Genomic DNA, 27,982 nt, shown 5'->3' with positions numbered 1-27,982 from the left:
TGATGCTTTAGCAGTTTCCAGGATAACTTTAGGCACTGTAAGGAGCAAAGCCTCATAGAGAGTGGGGATCCACGGTCAACAGTGTCTCTCTGTTTTAGTCCCCACCAAGCCAAAGTTGGCTCAAGAGAGAGAAAACTGGGAAAAGGGAGAGTCATTCCTCAGATGTAGCCTTAAAATGTCACCAGTCTACAGAAGAAAACCCTGGGTGGATAAACATCTCCTCCTGTTGTGGAGTGCAGAGAGCAAGTTCACTTTGTTCGCTATGATACCTGCTCCGTAGGCCTCATCTGAATGTCAGCAATCTAGAAGAGAGAGAGAGAGAGAGAGAGAGAGAGAGAGAGAGAGAGAGAGAGAGAGAGAGTGTTGACATTTCAGCCAACATATGATGGAATGGATTATGACAGTGGTGCCAAAACCATGCGCCGCAGCACCTTAGGGCAGTAGCATTGCTAGAGGGGTGCAGGCCGCACCGGCTGACGCGCACTGGGGGGGTGACACGCACTGGGGGTGACATGCTAAAATCGCAGTGGTTAGGAGTAACTCCATCATATTATATACCATTGGATGTGGAAATTCAAGCAGAATGCAATGCAAAAAACCAGAGTGCAATATCTCCTTTTTATCAAAAGTTATGGCCAAAAAACCGGAGAACAAAAAATGCATGGATCCCTATGGAAAGTGAAAGTGAGCCGTATCGCGCGTTGACTCATGAGTAGGCAAACGTGCCTTAGTCCATCGGAAAGGGCAGGCTGAGAGGAATCCAACACCACCACAATGGTCCTGATCAAAATACCTGAGAAGGAAAATCCAAAAATATCCAAAAATACCTGAGAAGGAAGTCCCTCCCTCCAAGCAGATGACTGTATTGAGCCCTATGGAAAGCGAAACTAAGCCTCACGGTTGCGTTTACTCACGAGTAAGCAAACGTGCCTTGGCTGGTGGGGAAGATCAGGTGAAGGAGAGTTCAAGGCTACCAGAATGGTCCTGATCCTATGCACCTGGAGCTAAACAAGTGTCCAGAAGGCAGTCCCCCCCCCCCCATTAAAAAGGATCAAAACAGGCTTCAGCAGATAAGGTGAACTTTTTTGAGATGACAGTGATCTGTTTTAAACAGAAGTTCTTAAATTGAACTGGGCACTGGGTAGGGCTGAAAACCTTACTGATGGGGGGGGGTGTTATTGCAGGCAGGCCACAGAGGAAATTCACTTGGTGGACCAGGGCTGGCTTCTGCTTATTTAATTATTTGTTTTACTTTAATTATTTATACTGATTTATTTTAATTTGCCTGATGCTGTCACTTCCACCATGACATCCCTTCTGGTGGGTCTTGGACAGATTGTCATTCTAAAAAGTGGGTCCCAGTGCTAAAAGTTTGAGAACTGCTGCAATAAGGTGTTAGTAAGTTGACACCTGGGGGATGTGTGGCACCGCTAGTGACCAAAATCACTAAAATCATAATTTGGAAGAATAAGACCTTCATGTTATATCAATCAATGTGCTATTTCATGCAGAATGTGTTCTACCTTTGTTCTATCAAAAGGTACAGCCAAAAAAACAGTGGGGGCGGAGTGATGGTACATCACCACGCCCACCACCTGGGGTGTTGCCCCGCCCACTGCATGAGGGTGATGCGCTGGCATCCTGCATCGGGTGATGTGAACCCTAGTGCCTTAAGGTACCACAGTGAACTCACAGAGGCACCGCAGGATGTCCCCGTTGGCCTCTTCATTCCAACTCTCCCAGGCGCCGTCATCTAGGAACATGCAAGACCTTGCAGAATCCAAGATGGCTGTGTCTGGGAGAGCCAGGAAGAAGAGCCCGCTATAAATGAAGGGCACCCAGACCACAGGAAATTTGGGAACCACTGGGTTAGGAGAACGAGGAATTATGGTTGTCTCTACTGGCACATCTATCTGGAACAGGACCGACCCAAAATCTGTTGACAACTGAGGCAGGGTGAGAAGTACCACCACCCCTTAATTAGTGGCACTGCTGCCACATCCTTCCTGCCCTTACTTCTTGCATTTTAAAAGGAAGAGCAGAGAGGAGTAGAACAGGAGTGTGGAGAAGCAGAAGACGGTCCCCTAGAGAGTTTCCCTAGAGACTAAAGATCTTGAAGCTGTGGCAAACTGCAATTCCTTTGCACTGGGAGCTCTCTTCTTGCATATAGGCTTTGGGACCTAACGATAGTCCAAGGAACAATCCCCCCTTTGCCAGCAGAAGGCATAGTTTGGGCAAAGACGGTAGGGTACACCTCCGTTTTGCTCCCACTGCCTGAAATGGCTTCAAAGGAGAGGGACCCCTTGCATGCTGCAGTGAGACTCCCTGCAAAACTTAGTGCTTTGCACCCCGCTGAGCTATGCCACTGCCCATAGGCAGAATCCAGCCAAGGGCAATTTCTCTTTTTATCTTCTGCACCACCTTTAGAAAACCAGGGACATTTGTTATGGATCAGAGGAGCATGTCAACCGAAGTGAAAAACAAAACATCCATCTGGCCTCACTCTTTTTGAGTGCATAGTTGATACAGAGGTTTAGAGGCACCCATGAGCAGATGGGAGACCTAGTGGTGGAAGAATGAACGTTCTCCTTTCTTCCTTGAACTACAGAAGGAAACTTACTTAATAAAGAGGCATTTTTGTTGTTTTTTTTTTACCTACCTGTACATGAGGAGGAGCACTGAGGACATATATAACAGCATTGGCCATGTCTTCAGCTTTTAGACACTGGAAACAAAAGCAAATACAAAGTACAAGGAATTAGTCTGGGTGTCATTAAACAGATACCTGAATGTAAAACCAATAGAAAAACCAGCCCAGGCACTGCCACTCTCATTACATCCTTTTGAGGGCTGCAAATTTTGATTTGCAAATCTGTTAATTGACTAAACACCTCATACACTGAGGTCAGAGCCATCCTTGGTTATCTAGACACCAACAAACAAAAAACACTTGTTTTGCTAACGAAAAATGTCATTCTAAAAACTAAAGGAAGTATTTTAGAAGAGGCATTCCCAGTGCACTCTCACTGAGAAGGGAGTGCCTCTTCTAAGGCAGACTCGGACACCAGCAGTTTTTACAAATATTGATAATTTTTTAAAAAATTAACTTTTTAAGTTCTTACTAAAACCGCAGCTGGAGACACCATCAACACAAGCATTCTCCCCCATTACACACACACACACACACACACACACACGGGAATGCCTTTTCTAAGACAGCTCCTGCTATGACACAGACATGCACCATCTAGAAAACATGTGCTTTTTCTTCAAAACTATTGTTTTAGTCCAGTGTTTTGGGACCCACTAGGTGTGTCAAGAGCCAATTTCAGGTGAGTCCCCATTCATTTCAATATTTTATTTTTAGACATTATTTATTAGACATGATGCTACCATGGTATGTGACTGCATTTGGGGAAATGTTACTGACCTGTACTTTTAACAGCTACTCTGTATATGCTTTTAACAATGACAGTCAATGGGACTTACTCCTGGGTAAGTGTGGGTAGGACTGCATCCTAAGATTGTTAAAAAATTTTCCTGCTTCATGATGTCACTTTCAGACATGACATCACTTCCGGTGGGTCCTAACAGATTCTCATTCTAAAAAGCGGGTCCCGGTGCTAAATGTGTGAGAACCACTGATGTAGTCATTTCATTTAGCAAATTTAGCAAATTTCATGGATTAATTCACTAACGCAAAGTTCTAAAAGCTGTCTCCTCCCCCCATCATCATCATTATGGCTGCCAACTCAGATCATTTGCTGTCACGGGTCCAATGACATGGTACATGGGGAAGACAGGGTTCAGGAACTACCCCAGAAGAGAACCTCTGAGGTTGCCCCAAGAGTCAAAGCTCCAACAAAACCTCCATAACCTCTGCCTGAGGAAGTCACCCTGCCTCCACGCAACTCAAGAAAATTCCTCCCTGGAACCAGCAGCGCAGCCAGTGGGGAGTGGTAGTGTGGTAAGTACTGCAGGCGCCATAAAGCACCATGTAAGCAGCCCCCCCCACTCGCCATCAGAGACATGGGTAGCAATGGCAACATGCAGGAGCTCGCCAAACCAAACAGCATCTCCTGCATGTTGCTGTCACTGCCTGGAACGGCTCCAACGGTGAGTGGGAAAGGGTGCTTACGTGGCACATTGCGTCGCCTGCAGCACTTACTGTAACCCTCCTGGCTACACTACTGCCTGGAACCCTCTGCATGGAAAGACTCTTCCCCTAGGCTCCCCAGCCCTGCTAAAGCCTGCACCTGTGAACTGGGGCACAGCCCATATAAGCCCAAGAAGCTTCCCTTTGAGCAGTAGTGCTTGCAACATCCACCTTATTGCAGGGCTACACCTACATCTCTCAATTGGCTCCAGACTACTGCTGGAGCCACGTGCCAGGCTCCTGGTGCCTTGCTGCTATAATGATCACAAAATCAGCCTTGGGGTGAGCTGTCTGCCCCTTCTGACCGCTTGCAGCACAGTCTTGCCACCCTTGGCAAGTACACAGCTACGGATTCCAGTCTGGAACGGGGTAGGGGCACACTGTTTCCATTCAGGCGAGCATGTGATCTTCATCTCAGCCAAGAGGACTCCATATGTAATTGGTCTCATTTCCCTGCTGCTACATTTGTTTTTTTTTTCCAGTTGCTTACCCTAATGCTCTCATACGTCGCCGCCGCTCTCTCCGGATCATTATCGTGGAGTTTAAAAGCAAATCCAGTTTCTACCAGTCCTGGAGATATACACTAAAGAAGAGAGAGAACAGGGGGGAAAAAAACAGCCTAACAGGATTTGTAATTCTCCCCATTACAGAAACAATCAAGCAAGCAATTTTTAGCTGTGCAGGAGAACAGAGAAGGAAAATAAAATCTCTAAGAATCCCAACAAACCCTCAGAGTAGATGGAACCTTAATGATCACTCTAGGATATTACCATGGAGATGTCTAATGGAAAGACCTACCCATAAACTCTCCAAAGGAAGAGAACAGTAGACTGGATGAGAAAATGACTGTTATGTAGACTGGACTGATGAGTAACACAAACCAGATGTTGGGACTCGCTTGTCTGTAATGGGTCCCCAAGCCCAGGGGGTGTCAGGTAAGGATTCAACTCTGCCCCACTGCATGTCAATGCATTCATCACCTCTCACTTCCGCACAGTCTAAAAGACACATGATTGCCCCTCTGAGGGCATCTGTGCACTGATTGAGGCTGTTGGTCCATCTTGATCTGTATTCTCGACACTGGCTGCAAGACGCTCTCCAAGGATTTGCCTAGCCTGGAGATGCTGCCTGGGCTCGAACCCAAGACCTCTGGCATGCAAAGCAAGTGCTCTACCCACTAGGCTACAGCCCTGTTTTCTCCTCACATTTTCTCTTGAATCTGTCAGGATAGACTGAACTCACCGTGGCCCGTATGTGGGTCTTGGCTTCTCGGAGTTCTTGCCGCAGCCCTTCGGTCAGTGCTGTGACAGCATATTTTGTGGCACTGTAGAAATGCACCACAGATTGTGGGACCACACTGTGACCATTCATGCTGGGAAGAAGCCCCCCAAAAAGAGGTAAATTACAGATCCAGAAGAATAGCCCATGTCTAACGCCATAGAAACTCAATCACTGTTAAAGCAGTGCTCAAGTTACAGGTGACTTACTTTACCTTTGTTCCAGCTACTAGTTTTGGAAGGCTATGAGGTGGCTACCTTGTGGTGAAATCCCTGCTGATTTCATTAATAACCCATCTACTTATTTTGTCTACAATTTGAGCATGGATTGCAAAGTCTGGTCAGTACAGACACAGGCCATGCAGCTCAGGGGAGCTTTCCGCTAGTTACCAGTCACTCTTGCATGCTCTTCTCATGTGCATACTTGTCCATGTGCATGTGTAACATTAGAACACCAGCAGCACACCAAGTCGGGTTGGCAGCCACCAAGGTTAATGACGCCGGGGCTCAATAAATTAGCTTTGGATCTAGGAACCAGGCCCAAAATGTAGAAGCTGAACAATTTCTCAGCTCCCAGAGTTCTAGTTTTAATGATGGCCCCCCCCCCCATACACACATGCACCACCAGTGAATGGTATATATTAGATTCTACATCTACACAAGCATAAACAAGAATTTCAAGGACATTGCTTCATGTCCTACAAAACAACAAAGTGACAATTGTGCTAAATACTTCCTAATTACATTGAATTTTCTTGCCCTCCAGCTGTTGCTACACATTTTTAGATTTTGCTATTAACTGATACCTCAACACACAGACTGTAAAGCATCAGTCATTCCTGGTCCAGCAACACTTTTATGTGGATTTTCAAATCAGCGTATAAGCCAATCACTGTGCTCCATGTGCAAATGAAACGTGCAGCAAACATGCGCCTTATTACACATGATCACAAACGTTGTTTTGGTACTCTGATTCACTGCCAGAGATGAGCAGCTGAATGACCCAATTGCGGCTATTCACTGTTTACTAACTTCAAAAAAGAAGTGAATATCTGAAATATGAGGCACCTTGGCCACCTAGTGCCTGGGATTTGTTGAACCCTGTAATATCCTCAAGAGCCAGCTCATGTGCATACACATATATTTAAATGTGTGACCAAGTGTGCATGGAAAGCATGCGCAGGTCCTGTGGCCTGCAGCCTGTATCAAACAGGCCTAAATGACCACTTGCAAAGGTTGGAAAGGCGGCAGATCCCATTCCAGTAATCTGCTCTTGTGGGTCTGCTCGCTTTCCACAGCAGCCGGTTCCCATATTCTAGAGAGAGATAAGTATCTCTTATCTAGAGATAAGAACAACAGGGGATCCATCTGGCCCCCCAACATAGACCCCTGCCACTATGTACCTCTATTGCTTTCTCCTGCGCATACAAACCACCTCCACCATGTGATAAGTCATCTTTGGCACAGCTCCCTCCAAGACTCAGACTACAATCCTAAATCCACTTACTAGGGAGTAAGGCGACTTACTTGTAAGCAACATGCATAAGATACACAACCATTCCAAGACTCAGGCCAAGGGCTCTTTTACCCCTTCCTCCCTCATGTGATCTGCAGAGCGCATGACAGAGATCCCTACTCCTCCCTCCCAAGAGCAAACCGCAATCAGGTTCTCTTTTTACGTACTTCAGTTACTGACTCTCACACATGGGCCAAGACGCTGGTACAGGGGTGTGCATCCACTGGTGGGGAGGACTCTGCCCAAGCCCCTATTGCTGCTCATTCTGGGGAAGAGAGGCTCAAAGAGCCCTTTGCCCAAAGGCCATCTTACCCAGGACTGATTCAGCAGACAGAGCCATATTTTATCGGCCCTCCAATTCAATCCAAAGTGCAACCCTTACGAAAAAGGAATGCCAACCAGGACCACATGGAGGAATTTCTTTTTACCCGCCCCCATCTCCCCCACCTGTTAATGTTAATGATATGGCCATCGTCAATGTTCCGCTCTTTCATGGACTGATATGCTTCACGGGTGCAGATGCTCACAGCCATCACGTTGACCTGGAAAAGCAACCAGAGAGGGGAATCGACACATCCCAAAGGTCATGCAAGACAGCTGTGTTTTGGACAAGCCTTCCCTGGCCAGAGAAGCACACACACCATTCTCTGGGACTGATCTTTTACAGGATATTTTCCATTCTATGATTTTAAGAGTGCTCATTATTTACATTTTTTAATCATGATAAGATTCTTGCTGCAACATCAGTTAAAAACAAACCTCTAGCAACAAACAGACTCCCACCAGAAAACTCGGGTGCTACTTTGGTCATCTCTCACCTCAACTACTGTAACATTCTCTACCCCCATCTCCACCCCCACCGTCTTGTCTTCATTCCCTCACCCTGTTGCAAAACCCATCCACCTCTCTTGTGTCCTTTCCCATCCACATCTATCACTCTTAGCTGCTAGGGGGGTTCTCCCTCCAATGTTTCTGCACTCTCTCTCTTGCTGCCCCTAAAAGCTGGAACCAGCTCCCACAACGTGTATGATACCACCTCCCTTATTTCACCTGGACAGCTACCCAAAATCCATCTCTTCCTTTTGTCTCTTGGTAGATTGTAAAGTGCAAGCCCCTTGGGGCAGGGGCCGGTCTTCTCACACTGATGGCACCCATAAAAAATATTCCCTATGATTTCCAGATCCAGTGTATGCATGCACATTCATTTACCATGCACATCTTTTTGCCCTCACAGGGCCACACTGTGTACATTTCAACACCATGCCAAAACAGACATTGATGCAAGATCACGTCTCATGAAGATTCCTTTTCAAGCTGCAATTTAATCAAAGCCCACTTCTGCACACCAATTCAATCATAGCTCAAAAAAAATCTTTTGCACAGAGTTGTACTCTATTTGCACATGTGTTCATGTGCATCAGTAATCTGTTAGCAGGGGGAAAAGGTGCAGGCTGAAAGAAACTAGTACATGAACCAGTTCCAAATTAGAAATTCTCCAAGTTCTACTGGAAGGCAGGTGGGACTGCGCACCCCTTGTTCTGGTCTATTCCCACCCACCTGCCCAACACAGAGGAAGTACAAAACCAAGAAGTGCTGGGTTTTAGCTTCAGCTGGAAAATCCTAGTCTTTGACTTGGAAGCACTTCCTCCAAGCTACAGAAGCTCCAAGCGACAACAAAAGATGGTAGCAGCAAGATTTCATGCACAGCAGTGCACAGAACAGGAGGAGAAATCATCTACCTACAGCCTTCAGCAAACCTTGACTAAATGTCATGATAGTTAGATAGAACCTCCATGTTCAGAGGCAGTCTCTCTTGGAATGCCAGTTACTGGTGGGGCAACAGCAAGTGTGGGCTGTTATCTTCATGACCTGCTTATGAACGTTCCCAGAGAAACTGGTTGGCCATTTTGGGAAGCAGCAACCTGCAAGAGATGGATCCTTTGGTCTGACTACAATATATTTTTAACCTCCAGAGATTAGATTTTTGCACCCCCAATTAGGGCAAGCTCAAAGTGTTATGGATCTCAGGCTCCAGATTCTGCTCCTACCATGCAGTTTCATCTGGGGAATGCTGCCCCCCCCCAAAAAAAAGGCAGTTTCTCACCATCCTGGAGGAAGGGGAGAGAACCCACCAACTAAGCTCGCTGCTTGAACTGTTGCCAGCACAAAGTCAGTAGATTAAGAAGGCAAGGAATTGGTTCAAAGGGTAAGTGTACATAAGCAACCCTGACACATGAGACAGGATTTTCTGGTCAGCGCATGGAAGACCAAAGAGACTTTGCCCCGGAACCATTTGACTCACAATACTGTAAACAAACTGGAGACGAGGAGCATTCGCACTGTTGAGTTGATGACAGAGCAATCCAGCCCTGTTCAACCCAGATTTGTCATAGAGACCATATTTGAACTGAGCAAAGGATGAAGGTCCTGCAACATTAAGACGTTTAATGTTTAAACAAACATTGAACTAGCATGACAGTGGCTTTTTGCGTAGTAGTCTTCCAAGTGTGAGGATTCATTTTATCTTTTTTAAAATAGAAAAAATATGAATCATATGGGGTTCCACCATAATAAATCCCAATAGCTGGTAGTGTTGAGGTCCAGGCACATGTTCACCATGTAGATCTCATCTACTGCCAGTTTGCTTTGGCCTTATAAGGTGCCAGGGGTCTCAAACTAGAGACTGACAGAAGGCCTCACTACAGCACCCAAGGCAGAAGACCAGCCTGATCTCTACTGCTCTGCAGCGCCACCCATACAATGGCTGAAACCGGTATTGCAGCTTTTCAAGCCAACTGACAGGAGGAGCCAAAAAGGAACCTAGTTTGCCCCATAACAGTCACTCCTCACTGAGTTCCACAGCCTGAGGAATGTCAACTTGATGGTACTATTATTCCAAACTCAAACTGGTCTCACTTGCATAATTGGGGTTGGGCTGGGGTTGAGTTGCATCTTGCTTCTGATTTGGCACTCTGAACTTCCTCTGCCAGCCCCACAACCGGTCCCACCCAGCTCCAGCCTGGCTCCGACTCAGTTCACTGGAAAACTGGTTTTCTCTCCTACTCACGTCTATCATTGTCCTCCAGCCTTCGGTCTTGCCGGATAGCAGGGGCTCCGGCATTGCCAAGCCAGCATTGTTTATGCAGACGTCGACCCCCTGGTGAAGGGTCTTGATAGCCGAGAACATAGAAAGAATCTCCTCTTCTACAGACAGGTCGCACTTGTATGGAAGGAGGGTGCCAGGGTAGCCCGCACTCTGGCACTCTGCTGCCAATTTCTAGAACAAAACACAGGCAAGGGGAATGGGGGGAGAGGGAAGAAAGATCAGAGCCTCTCATTTCATTGGCGGGGGGGGTTCAATCACATTTGGGGTATATTGCAAGACCTGGCAAACACTGCAAAAGGACAGATGTATGGAAAGACCTGTAAGCAGAGACCCAGTTAGATATTTTTACAGATGCTACTCAATCACAACAGTTTCAGGGAGAAACTACACACTTATTACATTAACACCTATTTGGTTCCACTGACAACATCAAGCTAGATTGAAAGAATAAGATCGGGGCTCCATAGGAGGCAGCTCCATACACAGGGTCAGCCCAAGACCTCCCAATGCTCGAGGCACATGACAAATGCTTCCCTCTTCCCCAGTGATGCGCCTCCCACTTTCCAATGTTCTAACTCAGCACGATCCCCATCCACACCTTTCCTCCCTGTTCCCTTCTTCCTTTTCCAATTGAAGAAAGAGAAGGAGGAGGGACAAGTAGGCACAGAGAGAAGAGCGTCCCCACTAATCTGCTCCCTGAGGCAACCGGTTCAGTTGGCCTCATAGATGGGCCGGCCCTGTTCACGCACTGTTAGTCACAGAAGGAAAGAAGAGACGACACCCACAGTGAGAGGTGGGATTTAGGAAGAGCAGGGGATGGGTTGACCTGCCTTGTGCCAATCCAAGTCTCCCTTCAGGGATTCTTTTAACTACAGATCTCTCCTCCTGCCCACTTTGACAACTGGATCTTAAAAGCCTGCTTTAATAATTGAAAAAAATTCAGACAGCGACAGCAACTGGCTAGAGAGAAACAGTTCCAGAGCAATCATACCACCAGACCGGCCGCAAGAACCAATAAGTGGCACTGCCTTGTATAGGGAATGGCATGCGGTATACTCCCCCAGGGATGTTTAATCCAATACTTAAAGGATGCTAAGTGATCTGGCACAGAGTCAGCAAAGCACTCCAGAGCAGAGCAGCAAATGAAGATTTGAGACCCCGCCCCCCACTGGAGTGACAGAAATGTAGAGGGGGACAAATGTTCAAGGATTGGTCTTCCATGTTCACAGTCCATTCATCTCCCGTCTAAAATAATCAGGGAGTTGCTCACCTTCCCTACAAGAAAAGGCCAACATATTTAGGGCATCTTAGTTGGGGGGGGAGGGGGGAAACAGTGACAAAGAGGGAGAGATGATGAGAGTTCCATTAAAATTTAGTTGGAGCTGGCCCAAGGCTTCAGAAAGCCTGTTGCCTGCCAAATTCTGCCTCCCTTTTCCCATTTACTCTACAGCTCCCCCTACTCTTCCCACTCTCTGGATTCCAAAAAAGCAGGCAAGGCCATAGAGGAAGAGGAAGTGCGGAGGACAGTGGAAAGCTCCAAAGTCTGGCAACTGCTTTTGTTAGCCTCACAGATGGACAGCCGTGTTACTGCATTCTTCACCTTGGTTTGCCACTGCCTCCCTCCAACCCACCACCAGTCCAAGCCACAATTGACCTGCTTCCCAAATGTTCAACCAAATCATTCCCTTCCTTACCATGGTCCTCGTGAGCTGCGGCGAAACTCCAAAGTTTGGGACTTCCGGTTTCATTCACGCCATCCCTATACGAAACCAGAAGTCCTGCGCTTCTAGGTTTCACAGCAGCAAGAAGGGAGCATAGCAAGGGTTTGGGTGGGATGTTTTTGTAACATACAGGCAGTGGATCCAAGGCAGATCAAGCTCCACATCATGCTGCCCTGGCCTTGTGCAAGTTGTAGACAGAGTGGATAAAAACAAAACAAAACAAAAAAACACCTTTTTCTCCCACTTTCATAATTTTAGGCCTCAGGATCACCCAACAAAATGGACAGGCAGGCAGTGGAGTCACTAGGTGGTACAGGGGGAGGGGGTGCAGGCCACACCAGGTGACATGCACGGTGATAACACAATTGGCCAAATTTTTTAAAAATCTTGGTATTTCCGAATAATGCCATTACGTTATATATCAGGGGTGTCAAACATAAGGCCCGGGGGCCGGATGCGGCCCGCGGAAGCTTTTTATCTGGCCCTCAGGCTCTCATCTGCCGAGCAATGCTGAGGTGTTACTTCTGAAAAGGCAATCCACATGAAAATTGGGCTCTCCCATTTCTTGAAATATGATCAAGATTTGCTTATTTTCTCTTCTGTCATTTGTAGCTAATGAGTTTCCTAAGTGAGAAAAAGTGCTTATTTTTTGTTAGGACCTGTTTAATGACATCGTTTCCTGCCTAATGACATCGCTTCCGGCCCTCAGCAGGCATCATGAGTGCTATTCGGCCCTCAATATGAAACGAGTTTGACACCCCTGTTATATACCACTCAATGTGCAATTTCTTGCAGAATGCAATGAAACAAACCACATCAAAATACCTCTGTTCGATCAAAAGGTATAGCCAGAAAACCAGCAGGGGCAAAGGCAATGGTGCATGACCACACCCATCACTTAGGGCATTGCCCCTCTCACTGCATGAGAGGAGGTCCATACGGGGTGGCCTCCCATACGGGGTGAAGCAATCCCTAGTGACACCACTGCAGGCAGGAGATTCAGAATAAACAAAAGAGCTACCACTGGCACCAATGGCTACTTCCCTCCTGGGGCAAACAGCCAGGTCAGAAGCCGTGGTGGGGCAGAGAGTTAAATCCTCTCTACCTCTGAGCCAAACCCAAAGCCACCTATCCCTGGCTACTTCAGAAAAAGGCCAACCACACAAGGGCCAAATCAAACATGTTAACTTGGACCTCTGAGTACTGTGGCTTAAAGCCAAATCCGGTTACTGGATTTGTGTGTGGCAGTGATGTAATCCACACCTGATAAGACTATAAATAAGCTGAAAGCTCCTGTAGTGTTGCTATCGGACCACCGAACACAGGATTGGGAAGACCCGGGTTCAGGCACTTGCTTGGGAAGCAAAGACCAGGTCATTTCTTTGCTTTGCTTCACTTTTTTCCCAGTCAAACCCACCTCACAGCGTTGTTGTAAAGATGGGGGGGGGGGGGGACTCAGCCAGATATGCCATCCTGAGCTCTCTGGAGGAAGGATGGGCTCTAAATATAAAATAATACTATATTGGAATTTTGCCTATAAAATCCATCTGAATATGGGACCGTTAGAGATTATCAGAGGTTGGGGGATTGAAGGGGGCCTCCCCCATCATTTTGGACAAGAAACAAGTGTCTGCTCTGATCCATTCCATTATTCTTAGTGCGCCAACAGATGACAAAGCAAGGCTGCCTCTCCATCTAAGATTCTTTAAACCTGTCACGCTCCCCTCCATTAGCCCTTCCGACGAAACATTTAACAACTGTGAAAATCATTTTTATCCGCTATTCTTCTATTTCAAGGACCGCGTGGCCGTCCCCAAAGAAGTCATTGCGCTCAACAGCAGAAGGATGCAATGCTCAGCTCGGAAAACAATGGTGCGGGCACACACCCCACGTAGGCTGCGAGTGTGGGTCATTCAGTCGCAGACTGCAGTTCAACCCTGCACACCCTTGAGCGCCCCCCCACCCCGAGGGCGCTCTCCTTCCCCTCTCCCACAGGGTTTTGACGCTAACGAGAACGAGCACCCCATCTCCCACACATCCGCCTCGGAGACGGCGACAAGCCTCCCGAATGAGAAGCAGCATCACATGATGTCTGGATTCCACCGCCTCCAGGAGAGGTGCAGGCAACCTAGGCAACCGGTGGTGCCTTTGATGGGGGTCAAGCACTTCTGGGCTTAATTGGGAGGCTTTGGACAGGACCAGGACAAAGAGCATCTACATTTTTTTTTAATGGTTTATATCCCATCCTATACCCAGGATGGTGAATGGATCACAGGGCCAATGTACATGCTAAGAAGATCTGACTCTCTCAAAGGCATCTCAGTGGAGGCACAATCAAAACAGATGGACTGAAGAGAAGATCAAGACAAAGCCAGAATATTAAATCTGATACTGTCCATCTATAACATGTGAAACTACATGTATTTATTCACATTTTTATACTGCCCTTCCTCCAACGAGCTCAAGGTGGTGTCCCCTCCTTTTGCCATCACAACATCCCTGTGAGGTAGGCAAGGCTGAGGGGTACTGACTGGCCTAAACTCACCCAGGAAGCTTCATGGCTGAGTGGGGATTTGAACCTGGATCTTCTAACTCAGTTATTGCCTGCACAGAACGGCAGAAGCAATCCGGGGCCTTTTCCAGCCTTATCTGGAGACGCTGCTAGAATTCACCTGGGTCATTCGGTCTGCAGAACAGGCGGCTATACCAGCGAGCCACAGCCCATCCCCGTTGATACCCACTTCTCTGACAGTCAGCACTTAATGTTCTCAAGCGCACAGTTTTTTTCCACAACAACCCCACGTGCCAGGATGACTTCCCAAGAGAATGAGCTACTCCTCGTGCACTAAAACAGCACAGCCAATTGTCTTATGCCCCGAGACAGGCTGATTTGCAACATTCCCAAAAGAGAAGCTAAACTTTTCCATTCCTTTGCTGCCAGTCATTCCTCATCACAACCAGATTGGGCGGGAGGGGGGGGATAGAACCCAAATGCTCCAAATAACTCTACACACAATCAATGCCTTGAAAAGGAGAGAGATTCCCAAAGGGTTTCTAAGCTTCAGCCTACCAGAACTCGCCAAGGGCATTCTTGCACCAAAGCTTTGCATGGTCTTGGTTTGGCACCTTAGGCATCGCTGGGGGGTGTGTGCCACACCGGGTGACATGCACAGGGGGGGGTGACACCACTACAGGCCAAAAATTTTTAAATCTTGGTATTTTTGAAAAAATACTATAATGCTATATAGATGCGTAATTTCATGCAGAATGCAATAAAATAAACCATGTTGGAATATCTCCATTCTCTCAAAAGTTATAGCCAAAAAAACAAGTGGGGCAATGGTAGATCACTATGCCAAATTCCTGGGGCGCTGCCCCACCCACTGCTTGGAAGGAGGTATATCATGGGGTTGACACACTAGCTTCCCGCACCAGGTGCGCAAACCCTAACAATGCCACTGTTTGGCACACTAGCATGTAACCAGAGCATGGAAAGTGTACAGCACCACAATTCTCAGGGGGTTGCGTGCTTTTTGTGCCATGTAGACTCCAACACCCTTGATGACCCTGGGATGCCCCGGTTTGCAACAATGAAATTGAGCAGCTCTAGCCAAGTGCAGTGTACCTGCACAATGCTGATTTTTATTATCTAGCCGACTTCTAAAGCCAAGATTTCTCAAAGCAGCCTATAAAAAAACCAGAAAACAAATGCAAACTATTAATAAAGTAGCTTAAAACCCTATAAATGCAGATGAGATCATAAAGGTAAGCAAGACGAAATCCAATACTTCACATTTGCATAGGTTTTTTAGGTCTGCACAAAGAACTTCACATGTATGAATCATCTTGGTTTACTCCTTGCAACCACCCTTAAGGTAAATCAAGCCTTCGCCTCCCCAACATGCAGCTGGGGCTGAGAGGAAGAGGGTTGCCCGAGGCCTCTTAGAGAGTTCATGGCAGGGACAAGGTCTGAATCAAGACAGTCTCTGGCTCTTCTTGACAGTGTCTTGATGGCTCAAGCATTCATACCTCTCTCCCCACACAGGACTGCACAGATGGGTGCCGAAGATTAAAACTTGTATCAACCGTCTATTGGGAAGCAGTGAAATGAAGAGAATTGGCTCTCCGATGTCAGGAACAGTGAAGGGAGAAGGGGGGAGTACTCCTGGGTCCAAGGGTAGCTTGGTTGCTACCATCAGCACTAAATATACAGCTAATGTAGGGTCAGTAAACATCTGGACAGTATGCCCTGAAGGATGCTTGGCTAATTAGTTTGGGTGCTCCTGACTGACCCCCCCCCCAACTTTCATGTTCCTTCTTCCCCATGAAATTAGGCATTCAACAAGCCTTGGAGATGGGGGGGGGAGTTTGGGGGCTGGGTCCTGGCTTTGCTTACAGTAGGGCTCAGGTTAAAACCCTGGCAGCTTCCCCAGATACACCTAAAAAGATTCCTGTCTGAAATGGTGGAGAGTTGCTACTAAGGCCCCCAATCCTATTCAAGAGGCATGCTTTACAGTGCTTTGCAACAGAGCAATAACTGCTGGAGCTGGTAAGACTGGCCTTGGGGCAGGGGAAGGGCGAGGGAGGGCAGACTGGGCCCAGCAGTGGGTAGGATCGGTGGCACACCTTATCTTATCGCCCTTTGTGGGCGTGATCTGCAACACGGTTCAACGTAGACTTGTGCCCTGGTGCAGGTTCGAGTTGACCCATTGTGGCATTCCCAGGGGTAAGGGGATAAAGGCCCCCATACCCTTAGGAGACCTCCAGAAGCTGATATTCCCCCGCAGGATGCAGCTGAAGCCGCGCCAGCACCACTGCATCGTCGTGGGGGGATTTAGTTAGGATTGGGCTATAAGATGGATTGGTGGACCGACCCTGTAAAGACACCTTCCTTTTTTCTAGGAGAGGACAAAGCACCGGATATATGAAAGCACACGTTGGGCAGGTCTGCAGAGGTATTGAAGCCGGCAGGCAGTGATAGTCCCACTCTTTCAAGATCCCAAGGCAAAGCCAGACACTTTCTATTGGTCCCTCCTTTGTCAGGACTGGGCAACCCATTCGTTCTCTGGCTCCACTCCCAACCTCTGTGCAGATGCAACCCATCATGATACGTTCCAAGGTGGCTTTCAAAAGACAGAGGCCTAACAGTCCCCTTGGGCATCTTGTCCCACATCCGCGACCATCTCTCCACTTTGTAGCACGACTCACAACATCACTAGCAAACTGAAACACGCTCACAGAGAGACGAGTGGGCTGGCCCATTTGACACTACCATGCTCCACTCACCTTTCCCTGGACATCCTTCCTGGCTCCTGTGATTCTTTCCACCACATGTACCAATCGCAGAAAGGGTTTTCTATTGCTAGATCTTCGAGCCGCTTTAATTTAAAGCAGCCAGTATATACAGGGAGAGAGGCAAGAGAAAGCAAAGCGAGATGTGGGACTCTGTTGTAATTTAGTGCAAATCTGTGCCTAGCAGGAGGCGGCCAAATACTGCGTGCTGGTCAAAGAAAAATGCAATTGCCAGACATCTCTGGGGAAATAAAACCCCTTCCATAAATCAATTGTACGCTGCATGAAGAAGTACTTTCTTGTAGTTGGCCTGATTCTCCTGCTAATTGATTTCATTGATTGAGGGAGGGGAAAAAATAGTTCAAATATGCGAGCCTCTATCCCCAACATCCAGCACCTCTAAGGTAAACGGTCTCTGAACGTGGAGGTTCCATTCTTGGCTGCTGCAGTCAACAGCCCTCGGGCCAGCTCTTCCTCAACAACACTCCACAAACATTTACAAAGGTTCTCAAAGTGCTTTCAAGAGTCCAGATACCCCCACTTTTTCCTGAGTCACCAGCACTGATCTCTTGGACTTCCTGGCCTTGAAGATACCTTATCCCCAAAGCCTGGCCCAGCCCAAGGGCAGTTACCTTGAGAGACAGGATTACAGCACCGGCTGTTAACTCCTACGGCTGCTTGGGCGTGAGCACCGAGGACTAAATATAGATCAGACACGGAAACGCAAGATAGGAGCTCCCAATGCTACTCTGGTGATATTTTATCCTTCCATGGTAAACAGCCTAGTGCAAAGGTCCCAATAGCGGAGGCACATCTTTTATCCTTGCACTCAAAAGGGATTACTTGGCCTTCAGCGCATACAGGAGTCAAAGTTCTCCTTTCAGAGAAGCCCACACCTTGTGTTATTGTAGAAGTCACTGATCTGGGCAGACACCTACTCCAGAAGGCAACACACTCCGTGCAGCAGCATGCAGAGAAGCGACAGGCAGCCTCCCCTGAGACTGGCGTGGCTCTGTATCTGGAGTGATCAGGTAGACCAATCCCACACCACACAAAGTAGTGGGAGAATATGCCCACTAACCTGGGACATTCTGCAGACCCAGAGCATTTTGAGTTATAGCCTTTCTATGAGAACAAATATTAGAAACTGCCTTGTACTGAATCAGACCGTGGTCCGTCCATTCTGCTTTACCTGGTAGCATCTTTCCAGGGTCAGGGCAGCCCAAGACCTTTGGGTGCCTGAGGTGGTGTGCCAAGTGACAGAGGTAGCCCTATCGTTTGGCCCAGTGCTACACTGATCCAGGGTGGTGCATTAGGGAAGAAGCCTGCCTACTCCCTCCCATGGACGTTCTTGTGGGCATCACTAAAGCCTTGGCCCCCTCTATGGGAAAAGAGAGAGAGGAGAAACAGGAAGTAGGAAAGGGCCCGCTTCCAAAAGCCATGCGGCGGGCTACAAAAAGGTAGAAAAAAGCAGCTCAGGGCTGCTGTCCGAGTGGACATTTGGTCACCAGTGGGAGACCAGAGCAGGTGGGCAGCTGCTGTTCAAGTCTCCCAATAGTGTATGAGCTGTTCCAGGTCTAAGTCCCAAACCACTACACCATCTTGGCTCTCCTCCTTCCCCCTCCTCCAAAACCAAGGAGAAGCTCTTGGCTATGCTGGGGAGCCACAGGCAGTTGAGGAGGCGGCCGTGGGCAGAGGCAGCAATGATAGTGGCGAGGGGCAAGAGTGGCTGTCACCTCTCCAACCCATGATAATCTGGCACCTGAGGCAATGTCCTCAGCTTACCTTCCTATGAGGCTAGCCCTGTCCAAAGATCTTCCCCAACCCTGCGATCAAAAACACCTCCATTTTTAACTGGAGGTTGAACCTGGAACCTTCTGTGTGCCAAGCATGTGCGCTACCACCGCTCCGTCTCTTCCCTGACCAGGGGAAAGTGGCAGCATTGCCACGGGAGAGACAGGTATAGTTTACAAGTGCTTACAAAGAAGTGGTTCAATGCTTGGCTTTTGCGCATCATTCCTCCTGGCACCTTTCTGGCACATCCACCCCCACGCCACTCAACTGCCAAGATGTGCAATGCCAACAAAGAGTCAGACTATCTCAGTCTTCTTAGAAGCCAAGCTCCAGTCCTGGCAATACTGTCCTCAGTCATAAACATCACCTTTGATCTGTTGCTGATCATAGGAATTTATCACTCCTGTACCCTTTAACACAGAGACCATTTCATTTTTGAACTAGTACATCAAAGAAGAGCGCACAGGATGGAGAGAGGGCACACGGAACAATCACAAAGGCGTTCGGCCACGAAGCTCACTGACAGCCTTCCAACTCATTTGGAGGACACAGTCGAGGGTAATCCCTCGAACTGAGCACAAAAGTAGCCACCATCCCCCCCTCTCTACTATCTCCCTTGTTCTGATGCAAGCGCCTTGGGGCAGGGAGTCTGGCACTTTGGAAAGAAGGACATCAGCACTGCTGGTGCTGTATAAATCAATCATTAGACAGAGGCGTATTTTTGTCTCCCGCTTTCCAAGTTAAACAATTTCCTGGAGTACACAAGCCTATGCCCTACAATCCACAATCAAATCGCATTCTGGGGAGGACAGGAACACAAAATGGCCATGCTGTCCATGTCAAATTTACCTAAACATCTAGCTGGCCACTGTTGGAAACGGGATACAGGGCTAGATAGACTCAGCAAGGCAACTGCTGTGTTCCTAAGTGGTACAGGTAAGATCCTATGGAGGCAGGGGGATAGGATGAGCCTTGCTTGAGCACGACTGGATTCACATTTTCAGCCAAATGTGCTCTGTAAGGTAGGTAATGGTTGAGAAGAGGCTTGGGATGGGCATTCCTGGAGCACCGTGCTTGAGGGCATGATGGAGTGGCGCAGCTCCAGCACCAGCCCTGGAAAGGTATGAAAGCTGCCCCCCAGCTCCCTCCCAACCATCACATTGGTGCTGCTGCTCCTCTCTTCTCCAGGGCACTCTAGGAATCAAGATGTTTCTCCATTTTTAGAGAGCCCTGGTAGGGAGCAGAGTGGCATCGCCAAGGAAGCTTTCTAAGATCTCGGAAGCTAAGCAGGGTCAGGCCTGGTTAGTACTTGGATGGGAGACTGCCTGGGAATAGCAGGGGCTATAGGCTTATACCATAGTCTTTCGAGACTGAAGGTTGCCAACCAAGGTAGGGATTTCATGGGCTAGTACAGGAGAGAGAGTATTCATCGACTTTCAACACTCCCCCCCCCCCCAACTAACCTGTTAAACTGAGGCTTCACGAAACTAAAATTTGGGGTTACCCAATGAAACCAATTTGGCAGCAGGTTCAGGACAGGCAAAAGGAGGCACTGCTTCACACACATTCTATGTAGGGAACTCCTTGCCACAAGGTGCAGCCACAGTCATTAGTTTAGACAGCGATAAAAACAGATGAGTCACATTCCTGGAAGCGAGCAGGTTCCACGAATGGCCATTAATCCCAGTCATTGAATGGAATGTCCATATTCGAAGGCGCACCGCCTTTGAACACCAGGTGATGGGCAAGGCCCCCACCCCCAAGCGAAAGCAATAGCCCTCACCAGGGCTTAGGAGAGGGGGGTAAAGGGGGTAATTTGTACCCGGGCCCAGGGTCAGAAAGGGAGCCCAGGAGCTAAAGAAGGGGGCCCAGAAATTTGCTGCAATCTCACATTTCCCAATCTCCCCCAGGCTCACTGTCCATACAGGATGCTGGGGGCAGTACCATGGGCAAAAACCATACACACCAGGTCCAGCAATGCACACATTCCTTAACACTGTCACATCTGGGAGGAAACTGACCTGTACAGTAGCTCTTTTGGCTTGTGGATCTGCTTGCCATGAAAGAGTGTAGAGAAGCTCAGCGACACAGCTGTGGGACCGCAGCTGCCGCAGAATTCAGTTTTAGTGTACACAGGACACTTTCCATTCTACTGGGAGCCTAAATACAATGAGACTAATCTTCTGCAATGGCTCTCTATATTTGAAAGACTTTAGAGAGACTTAGGAGTGTGTTTGGTTTTCCATATTACTGTATAAAGGCAGGCAGGTAGACCTGAGCTCTGCGTTAGGAAGACTGGTAGACCTGGGCCCCAAAGATTATTCTGGCTACTGCCACTTCCCCCCGGCCTGTTTTGCCCCCCTTTTGCCCACTCCCTCTGTTTCACCTCCTTCCTATTTGGGAAGGGGCCCAAAAGAAACATTGTGCCCCCTGATAAAATTCCTCTCACAGGCCCTGCCCAGAAATTTCTTGGGATCTGACATTTTCCTCAGACTTGGTGCCCATACGGGATGCTGGGGACACTACCATGACTGGGGATGCTGGGGACACTACTGATGCCACATGGGTGGGTAGACCTGGGCTCCAAAGACTTTTCCAGTTGTCTCTACCCTCCCCTCATCCTGCTTCGCTCCTCCCTGCCCCTATTCTGCTCACCCATCACCACCCTCCCCTGCTCTGTTTCACCCCTCCCCCTTTGAAAGGGATCCAAAAGAAACTTTGTACCCCCTGATAAAATTCTTCTTAGAGGCCCTGGACCTCACTCCCTGCTTCTAGGCTCCTAGGCACATCTAGCTGCCACTGCCAGAGACAGAACACTGGGCTACATGAACAACAAACCTTTGTCCTCCTCAGGACATGGGAAGCAGAAAAGGAACAATGGCCCGGACATTCTTTGGCATGCTTCTCCTGTTCGATACAGTCCTGCCCCCCACCAAGTTAGGTTATTAATAAATGACTCAATTGCTGACAGTTTCTAAGTTAAAAGGGCCTGGTTAAATTAAACACAAATATTACCCTTTTCACACTTCACTGTCAGCCATGACCACGACCTGGTGAGAAGCCCAGGAAATAGCTCCAGCTGCGTTTTCATACCCCATGGGATAGTGCCAGCCCAAAAATGAGGCCAGGCAAATGTGCGCTGCATCTAAGGCAGATTGTGAAGGATCTGAGGGGGGTCACAGATTTGGGGTCCTTTCACCCCATCTCTGCTACCTTCCCCTCCAACCTGCTGCCAGCGATCTGCTTCCTACTCGTTTGAGTAGGAAGCAGACCATTTCCCTCCTTCCCTATGCGCCTTGTGCAATGCTGTGAAACCTGAAAGTGAGGGGCTTTTAGTTTCCATTGTGCTGCCCCGGTAAATGAAGAGGGATGTGCCGGAGCCACAGTGCCAAGACTCGAGTTGAGTCCTGTGTCTCTACCTCCTTGACTCGAGTGGACCACAAGTCATAAAGGTGGCTGCACAACTCATCCAAAGCCATTTTTTGAGTCATTTGGACTTGAGTCCACATCTTTTTGTATGTGAGTCAAGCCCTGGAAGTAGCAAAAAAAAGCAAGAGTCTTAAGCACAAAACAGTCTTAAGCACACACAAAAATGAGACTTGACTCGAGTCTATTCTTTTCATTTTTAGGGTATAACTCTCAAGTCCCGAGTCAGTGCCCAAGTTTTTGGCATGCATGACTCCAGTCCGTATGAGTCACAAAAAACGTGCATTTTTGTGACCTGAGTCCTCAAAGTCTTAGCCCATCCCAGTAAATGAAACTGAAAGTCCTGCTCTTCCAGGTTTCACAGCTGTGCACAAGGAGAATGGGTAAGGGTTTGGGGTTTATTTGTTTTGTTGTGCAGAGGTGGCGGACCAGAGATGGCATCAGGCAGCCAGAGATGGCATCAGGCAGCCCCAAGGACAACACCTCCATTCAATATTTAGAATGGGATCATTAATGTGAAATACATTGTTAGATTTCTGAAGGAAAAAAAAGTAACAGATAGGACAAAGCTCATCCCCACCACCACCAGCAGCAAAGCACTTTGCCCCTTCTCTGTTGGCATTCCACCAGCATTATTTTCTGGCACCAAGACTAGCTGCCCCCACCCAAGGAAGGCCAGAGTCAAATATTTCTTATAGTTTTAAACATGTGGGTGAACCGCATTCTTGATCACATGCTGGCTGGAAAAAAAAAATTGTTTCCATTTTTAAGTCTCCATTCTAAGGCTTAAACACATGCACACACTATGGAAATCCCAATAATTACCTCGCACACAATGAGCCCACATTCCCTTGGTAAGGCCTCAAACGCAAAGAAAGAGTGCAAATGTCAGAGGCCCGCAGTGCGCAAACTTTTTATACCTCTGCAAACTTTGCCTTCAAGGTCCCATCTGATTTTTCCAAGAGATTACACAGCCTCCACCTCCAGGGTTACTGCACCAAGTTAAACGTTCCCTACAAGACCACTGATGCTGGTTGCAAAGGTTAACCGTGCAGTTCCCATTCAGTTAAGTGCAGGTTCGTGGCTTAGAGCAAGGGTGTCAAACTGTCTTCATGCAGCGGGCAGAACAGCATCCATGACACCTGCTGAGGCCCAGAAGTGATGTCATTAAGCTGGAAGTGACATCATTATTAAGCAGGTCATGTTCAGAGATAAGCACTTTTTTCTTGGTTAGGAACTCATTAGCTGCATATGACAGAAGAGCCAAAATACAGGCGTGCCCTGCTATCCTGGGGGGGGGGGGGTCCAGAAACAGCAGATACATGGGACACCCTCCACCCATGCCCTGGACCCTCCAGAAGGTTCTTCCAAGCCCCACAGAGACCATGTATGCCCACTCGTGGCCTCTGCGCAGCTCAGAATGACTGTTAGAAGAGAAAGAAGCAACTTCTGGTTTTTTGCAAAACCGGACATGACAGTTTAATGCTTTTAAAAAGGCATTATGAGGGCTGGAGAAGCCCTCACTCTTAGCCCCACAATGGCTGCAGGCGGATATGCACGTCCTCTGCAGGGTTCAGAGGGTGGTCAGGGCTCCCCCCCCCCATCCATGGAAGCAAGGAGAAGTGAAACTACAGATACAGGATCCACGGATACGTGGGGCCCCATATGCAAATCTTGATCATATTTTCAAGATATGGGAGAGCCCAATTATCACGCAGGCCATTCTTGAAGCAGTGACCACCCTTGAAGCAGTGATCACAGATTCAGCACAACTCTGCAGCTGAGCGCAGCTGGTGTGGTGGTGGTGGTAGAGCCCAACTATCACACGGACTGGATAAAGAGATTCCATGTGCCACTTCCAGGGAGTGGGCCTTATGTTTGACACCCCTGGCTTAGAGAGAGGGTAATGTTTGGCCTGTGGAGGGTCCCAGATCCAGCCCTACAGCCTATCTGGCTGTAGGGCTAGGAAAAAAAAATTGACAGATGCTGCCCATTACACTGGACCAAATAGAACTAGGCTAGACTAGGTTGACTTCACATATTATTAGACTCACCTGTTTCTGATCAGGAGCATTTATAGCTCAGTAGCAGACCACCTACTTGGCAGGTAAGTCTGGGAAAGACTCCTGTCTAAGACCCTAAAGAGCCATCCCCAGGCAGCCCAGACAATAGCCAACTGGATGGCGCAAAGGCCCAGCTGACAGCACCAGTTTGTGGAATTCATTGCTACCAGATGTGGTGATGATGGTCATTAGCTTGGATGGCTTCAAAAGGGATTGGACACATTCAAGGAGGACAGGTCTCCTTTGTGGGCCACTGTGAGATACAGGAAGCTGGACTAGATGGGCCTATGGCCTGATCCAGCGGGGCTGTTCTTATGTAGGTCTATCTGTCCCAATGGCTACGCACTACCTCCAAATTCAGCGGCAGTCTACCTCCAAATACCAGCTGCAGAGGAGCAATGGTGGGAGAGGATTATGCCTTTCTCTCCTGCTCACGGGCTTCCCAGAGACAGCTAGTGGACCACTGTGGAAACAGGATGCTGGACTAGTGGACCCTTGGACACTGACTCAAAGGGCTTCTCTTACATTCTGACAGTCTAGCTATTGATACAAGCCCCTCACAGCAGGGAGCTGTCCTCTCATTCTTTGTAATACACAATATAAAAGGAGGGGCATCATCTAAATAAATTGATCCAGTCCAGCACTCTTTTTCCAACTGTTGGCCAGATCACAGAATCATAGAGTTGGAAGGGACACAAAAGGACATCTAATCCACCCCCTACCTGTAGCAGGAAATCCTCCTAGACTTATAGCATCTCTAGCAGGTGCCTGTCGACCCCTTTGCTTGAAGATCTCCAGTGAGGTTGTCCCAATGTTTCTGGGAAGCTTACAAGCCAGTCATGAAGGAAACAGTATCCCTCTTGGTTTGTCCCTAGCACCTGGTTTTTAGTGGTAGAATTGTATTTGAGCTGGAAGGGCTTTGAAGGTCATCTAGACCAACTCCCTCCTCAGTGCAGGCAACTATAACATCCTCCCTAGATGGCTGTTCAGCCTCTGCTTGACAACCTTCAATCCAAGACAGCCCACAGCTGCACGGTTCCATTGCCAGACAGCTTTTGCAGCTAGGAAATTCTTCTTTATGTCGAGCCTACATCTACTTCCCTGTAGCTTCAACCCACTGGTTTGGACCCTGTCCCCAAGACCCACTGAAAGTCAGTCCTCCCCCTCTTCTGCAAATCAGCCCTGCAGACACATGAAGACAAATCATCTCTCCCCTTGTCTTCTCTTCTCCAGGCTAAACATGCTAATCTCTTTGAGTCCTTCCTCACATTCCTTGACTCCAAACATGGAGGATTCACTTCCAAATACCCTGGAAAATAGCTCCTTTGCTGTATCAGACCAAGGAGCTATCGAGCTGAATATTCCGTTTTCAATGACATCTAGCCAGATGTTTCTGGGAGAGCTTGAAAGGAAGAGCCCTCCCCTGTTGCTTGTTCCCAGCTTCTCTGGGAATACCTCTGGTATTCCGTTACACTGCTTCTGAATATGGAGGTTCCATTTTGCTCGCACAGGTAACCGTCTAAGCTAGTGGACATCACCACAATTCAAAGGTCTTAAGGACCAGCTATGGGAGAGACTCAATCACATGCTTTTATTTTACTTACTTAAGGGGCACCCATAAGTTCTACTGCTCTCAGCAGATGCCTTTGCCAATTGAATGAGAAACCTATTGCCAGGTGGCCATCCATACCAATGACAGCTGAGATCACCAAGGCGTTAGTGACAAACCAAGAGGGAAGACTGCTAACTAGAGCCAGGAATGACCAAAATAGAATAAGCCAAAAAGAGAGACAAAAGAAAGAACCACAGAGCCAAGAATAAATTCAACAGACACAATCTCAACACCAACTACTCAATTAAAATGCCACCATTTGTGACACAGGAACATGATGTGGGTAGAGACCAGATAGGGAAGCTACTCTGCCCAACCAACTCTGTGGTACTCTACCTGGCACTACCTACCCCATGTATGGTAGCACTCAGTTTGTGACCAGCCTAAAGTCCTAGGAAGCGCCCCATTAATATTTTGGCCCTTTCACAGGATTGGGAGTGGACAGCCCAATCCTATCCACACTTTCCTAGGAGTAAGTCCCATTAATTCTAATGGGACTTACTTCTTAGACATGCACAGGATCAGGCTGTAAGGAAGCTATGGTCTGAATGAGGCAAAAAGGCACAGAAAGGTAGGTGGCAGCTAGATCAGGTGGATACCCATCTCGAAAACTCTCTGCCTAGGTGGGCCCCCAACTCTATTATACTCTTTGCCCAAAAAGCACAGCTTGTTTTTTAACTTCCTGTGCAGCTATTCTGGATTTAAGAGCGATATAACCAATGATCCATCATCTAAAAGCCCAAACCCAACAACCCATGATCTAAAGGCTGAAAATTAAAGCAAGTGATGATTGAACAGCCCAGACCAAAACACTTTAAAGGAGTTACCTCTTTAAGATGGGGCCACTTCCGCACTTTCAGGGGTGTGGGGAGGCAAAGGGAAATAGGTATAGGATTTGATTTGCAAAAAGACTTCAGGAATGGCAGGATTGCAGCGGTCTCTAGAAAACACCTGCCAGAATAATGTGGCTTTAAAAAAAAATCTGACAGTACAATGAAGACTCACCATGGAGGCGGGGCAGGGTATGAACAGTGGTGCCCATGCACAGAGTCACACAAATACTGGGGTTTATTCTTTGTTTTAAAGGAATTGTGGACAGTATCCACTTTCCCTTTTACAGATCCCCATTTCATAAAGATTCATGAAAGGGGATTTTTTTTTGCAGCCACTCTCCTTTCTCTCAAACAAAGAGCAGGGTGGGGGGCATCACTTCTAAGCAATCCTCTTGCAAGGGGGGGGGGAGACACCCATTTGCTTGGCTCCCTAAACAAGTGCTTCTCTCCCCATCTCATTCTCCTCAATGGCACGTGCTCACCCCTGCCCAAGACTCGCACACACCCCAGAGCCAGATGCCTCCAGGCAGCTTCTTGAGCTGCTCTCCCCACCACCACCACCACCACGTGTTCTTCTAAGCATTGTCTGCAGAAAATCGAGAGACCGGGGGAAGGAAGCTGTGGCTGGGGAGGGGTCAGGAAGAGGTCTCTCTCCCCTTCCAGGCGTGGGAGCGTCTTCTCCTTCTAGGGGCAGGAAAAAGGAGACCCCCCCCCTATTTAAACTGTCCCTTTAACTCCACTTCCTCCCTCCCTCCATAGTCTATGATCAACTCTGTGCTAAGCATCTCTCATTAAGCATCTTTTACAATGATGCCCCCACCTCTCCCTTGTCTCCCCCTCCCCATTTTTCCAGGCTTTTCTCCCCGATCCCCATGCCTTCCTCCCCCCAACTTCCCCATTCATTCCTCCCCCTCCAACACTCATTCATTCCACCCTTTCTTTCCCCCTCCCCATTTTTTGTCCTCCTCCTCTTCCTCTCCCCCACCTCGATCTTGTCCACGCTCCGGGCACAGCCCACCACCTTCATGCCCTGCTGGACCAGCGCCCGGGCCACAGCCGCACCGATGCCCACCGAAGCGCCCGTCACCAACGCCACGCGGTCCTTCCAGCGCTCCATGGCTGGAGCCGCACCACCCACTCCCAGCTCAGCGTCCAGCTCTTCTCCACGAGCCCCGGGAGGAGAGAG

The 27,982-nt window shown here is 48.2% G+C and overlaps 1 protein-coding gene across 1 annotated transcript; it reads right to left on the bottom strand.

The window, feature by feature from the left end:
- Positions 1-2: 2 nt before the first annotated feature.
- On the bottom strand, positions 3-27,913 carry DHRS11 (dehydrogenase/reductase 11). The gene is made up of 7 exons (XM_066636336.1): positions 27,782-27,913; positions 10,017-10,226; positions 7,397-7,491; positions 5,399-5,528; positions 4,647-4,739; positions 2,660-2,725; positions 3-302 (listed from the first exon to the last, which is right to left on the bottom strand). Exons 1-7 carry the CDS (start codon positions 27,911-27,913, stop codon positions 261-263), a joined length of 768 nt encoding a protein of 255 aa, XP_066492433.1. The 3' UTR covers positions 3-260.
- Positions 27,914-27,982: the final 69 nt, after the last annotated feature.

The sequence above is a fragment of the Tiliqua scincoides genome, chromosome 8 (genome assembly GCF_035046505.1).
Source record: "Tiliqua scincoides isolate rTilSci1 chromosome 8, rTilSci1.hap2, whole genome shotgun sequence".
Taxonomy (NCBI): domain Eukaryota; kingdom Metazoa; phylum Chordata; class Lepidosauria; order Squamata; family Scincidae; genus Tiliqua; species Tiliqua scincoides.
The sequence above is the reverse complement of the archived record's forward strand: the minus strand, read 5'-3'. Positions and strand labels throughout refer to the sequence as shown.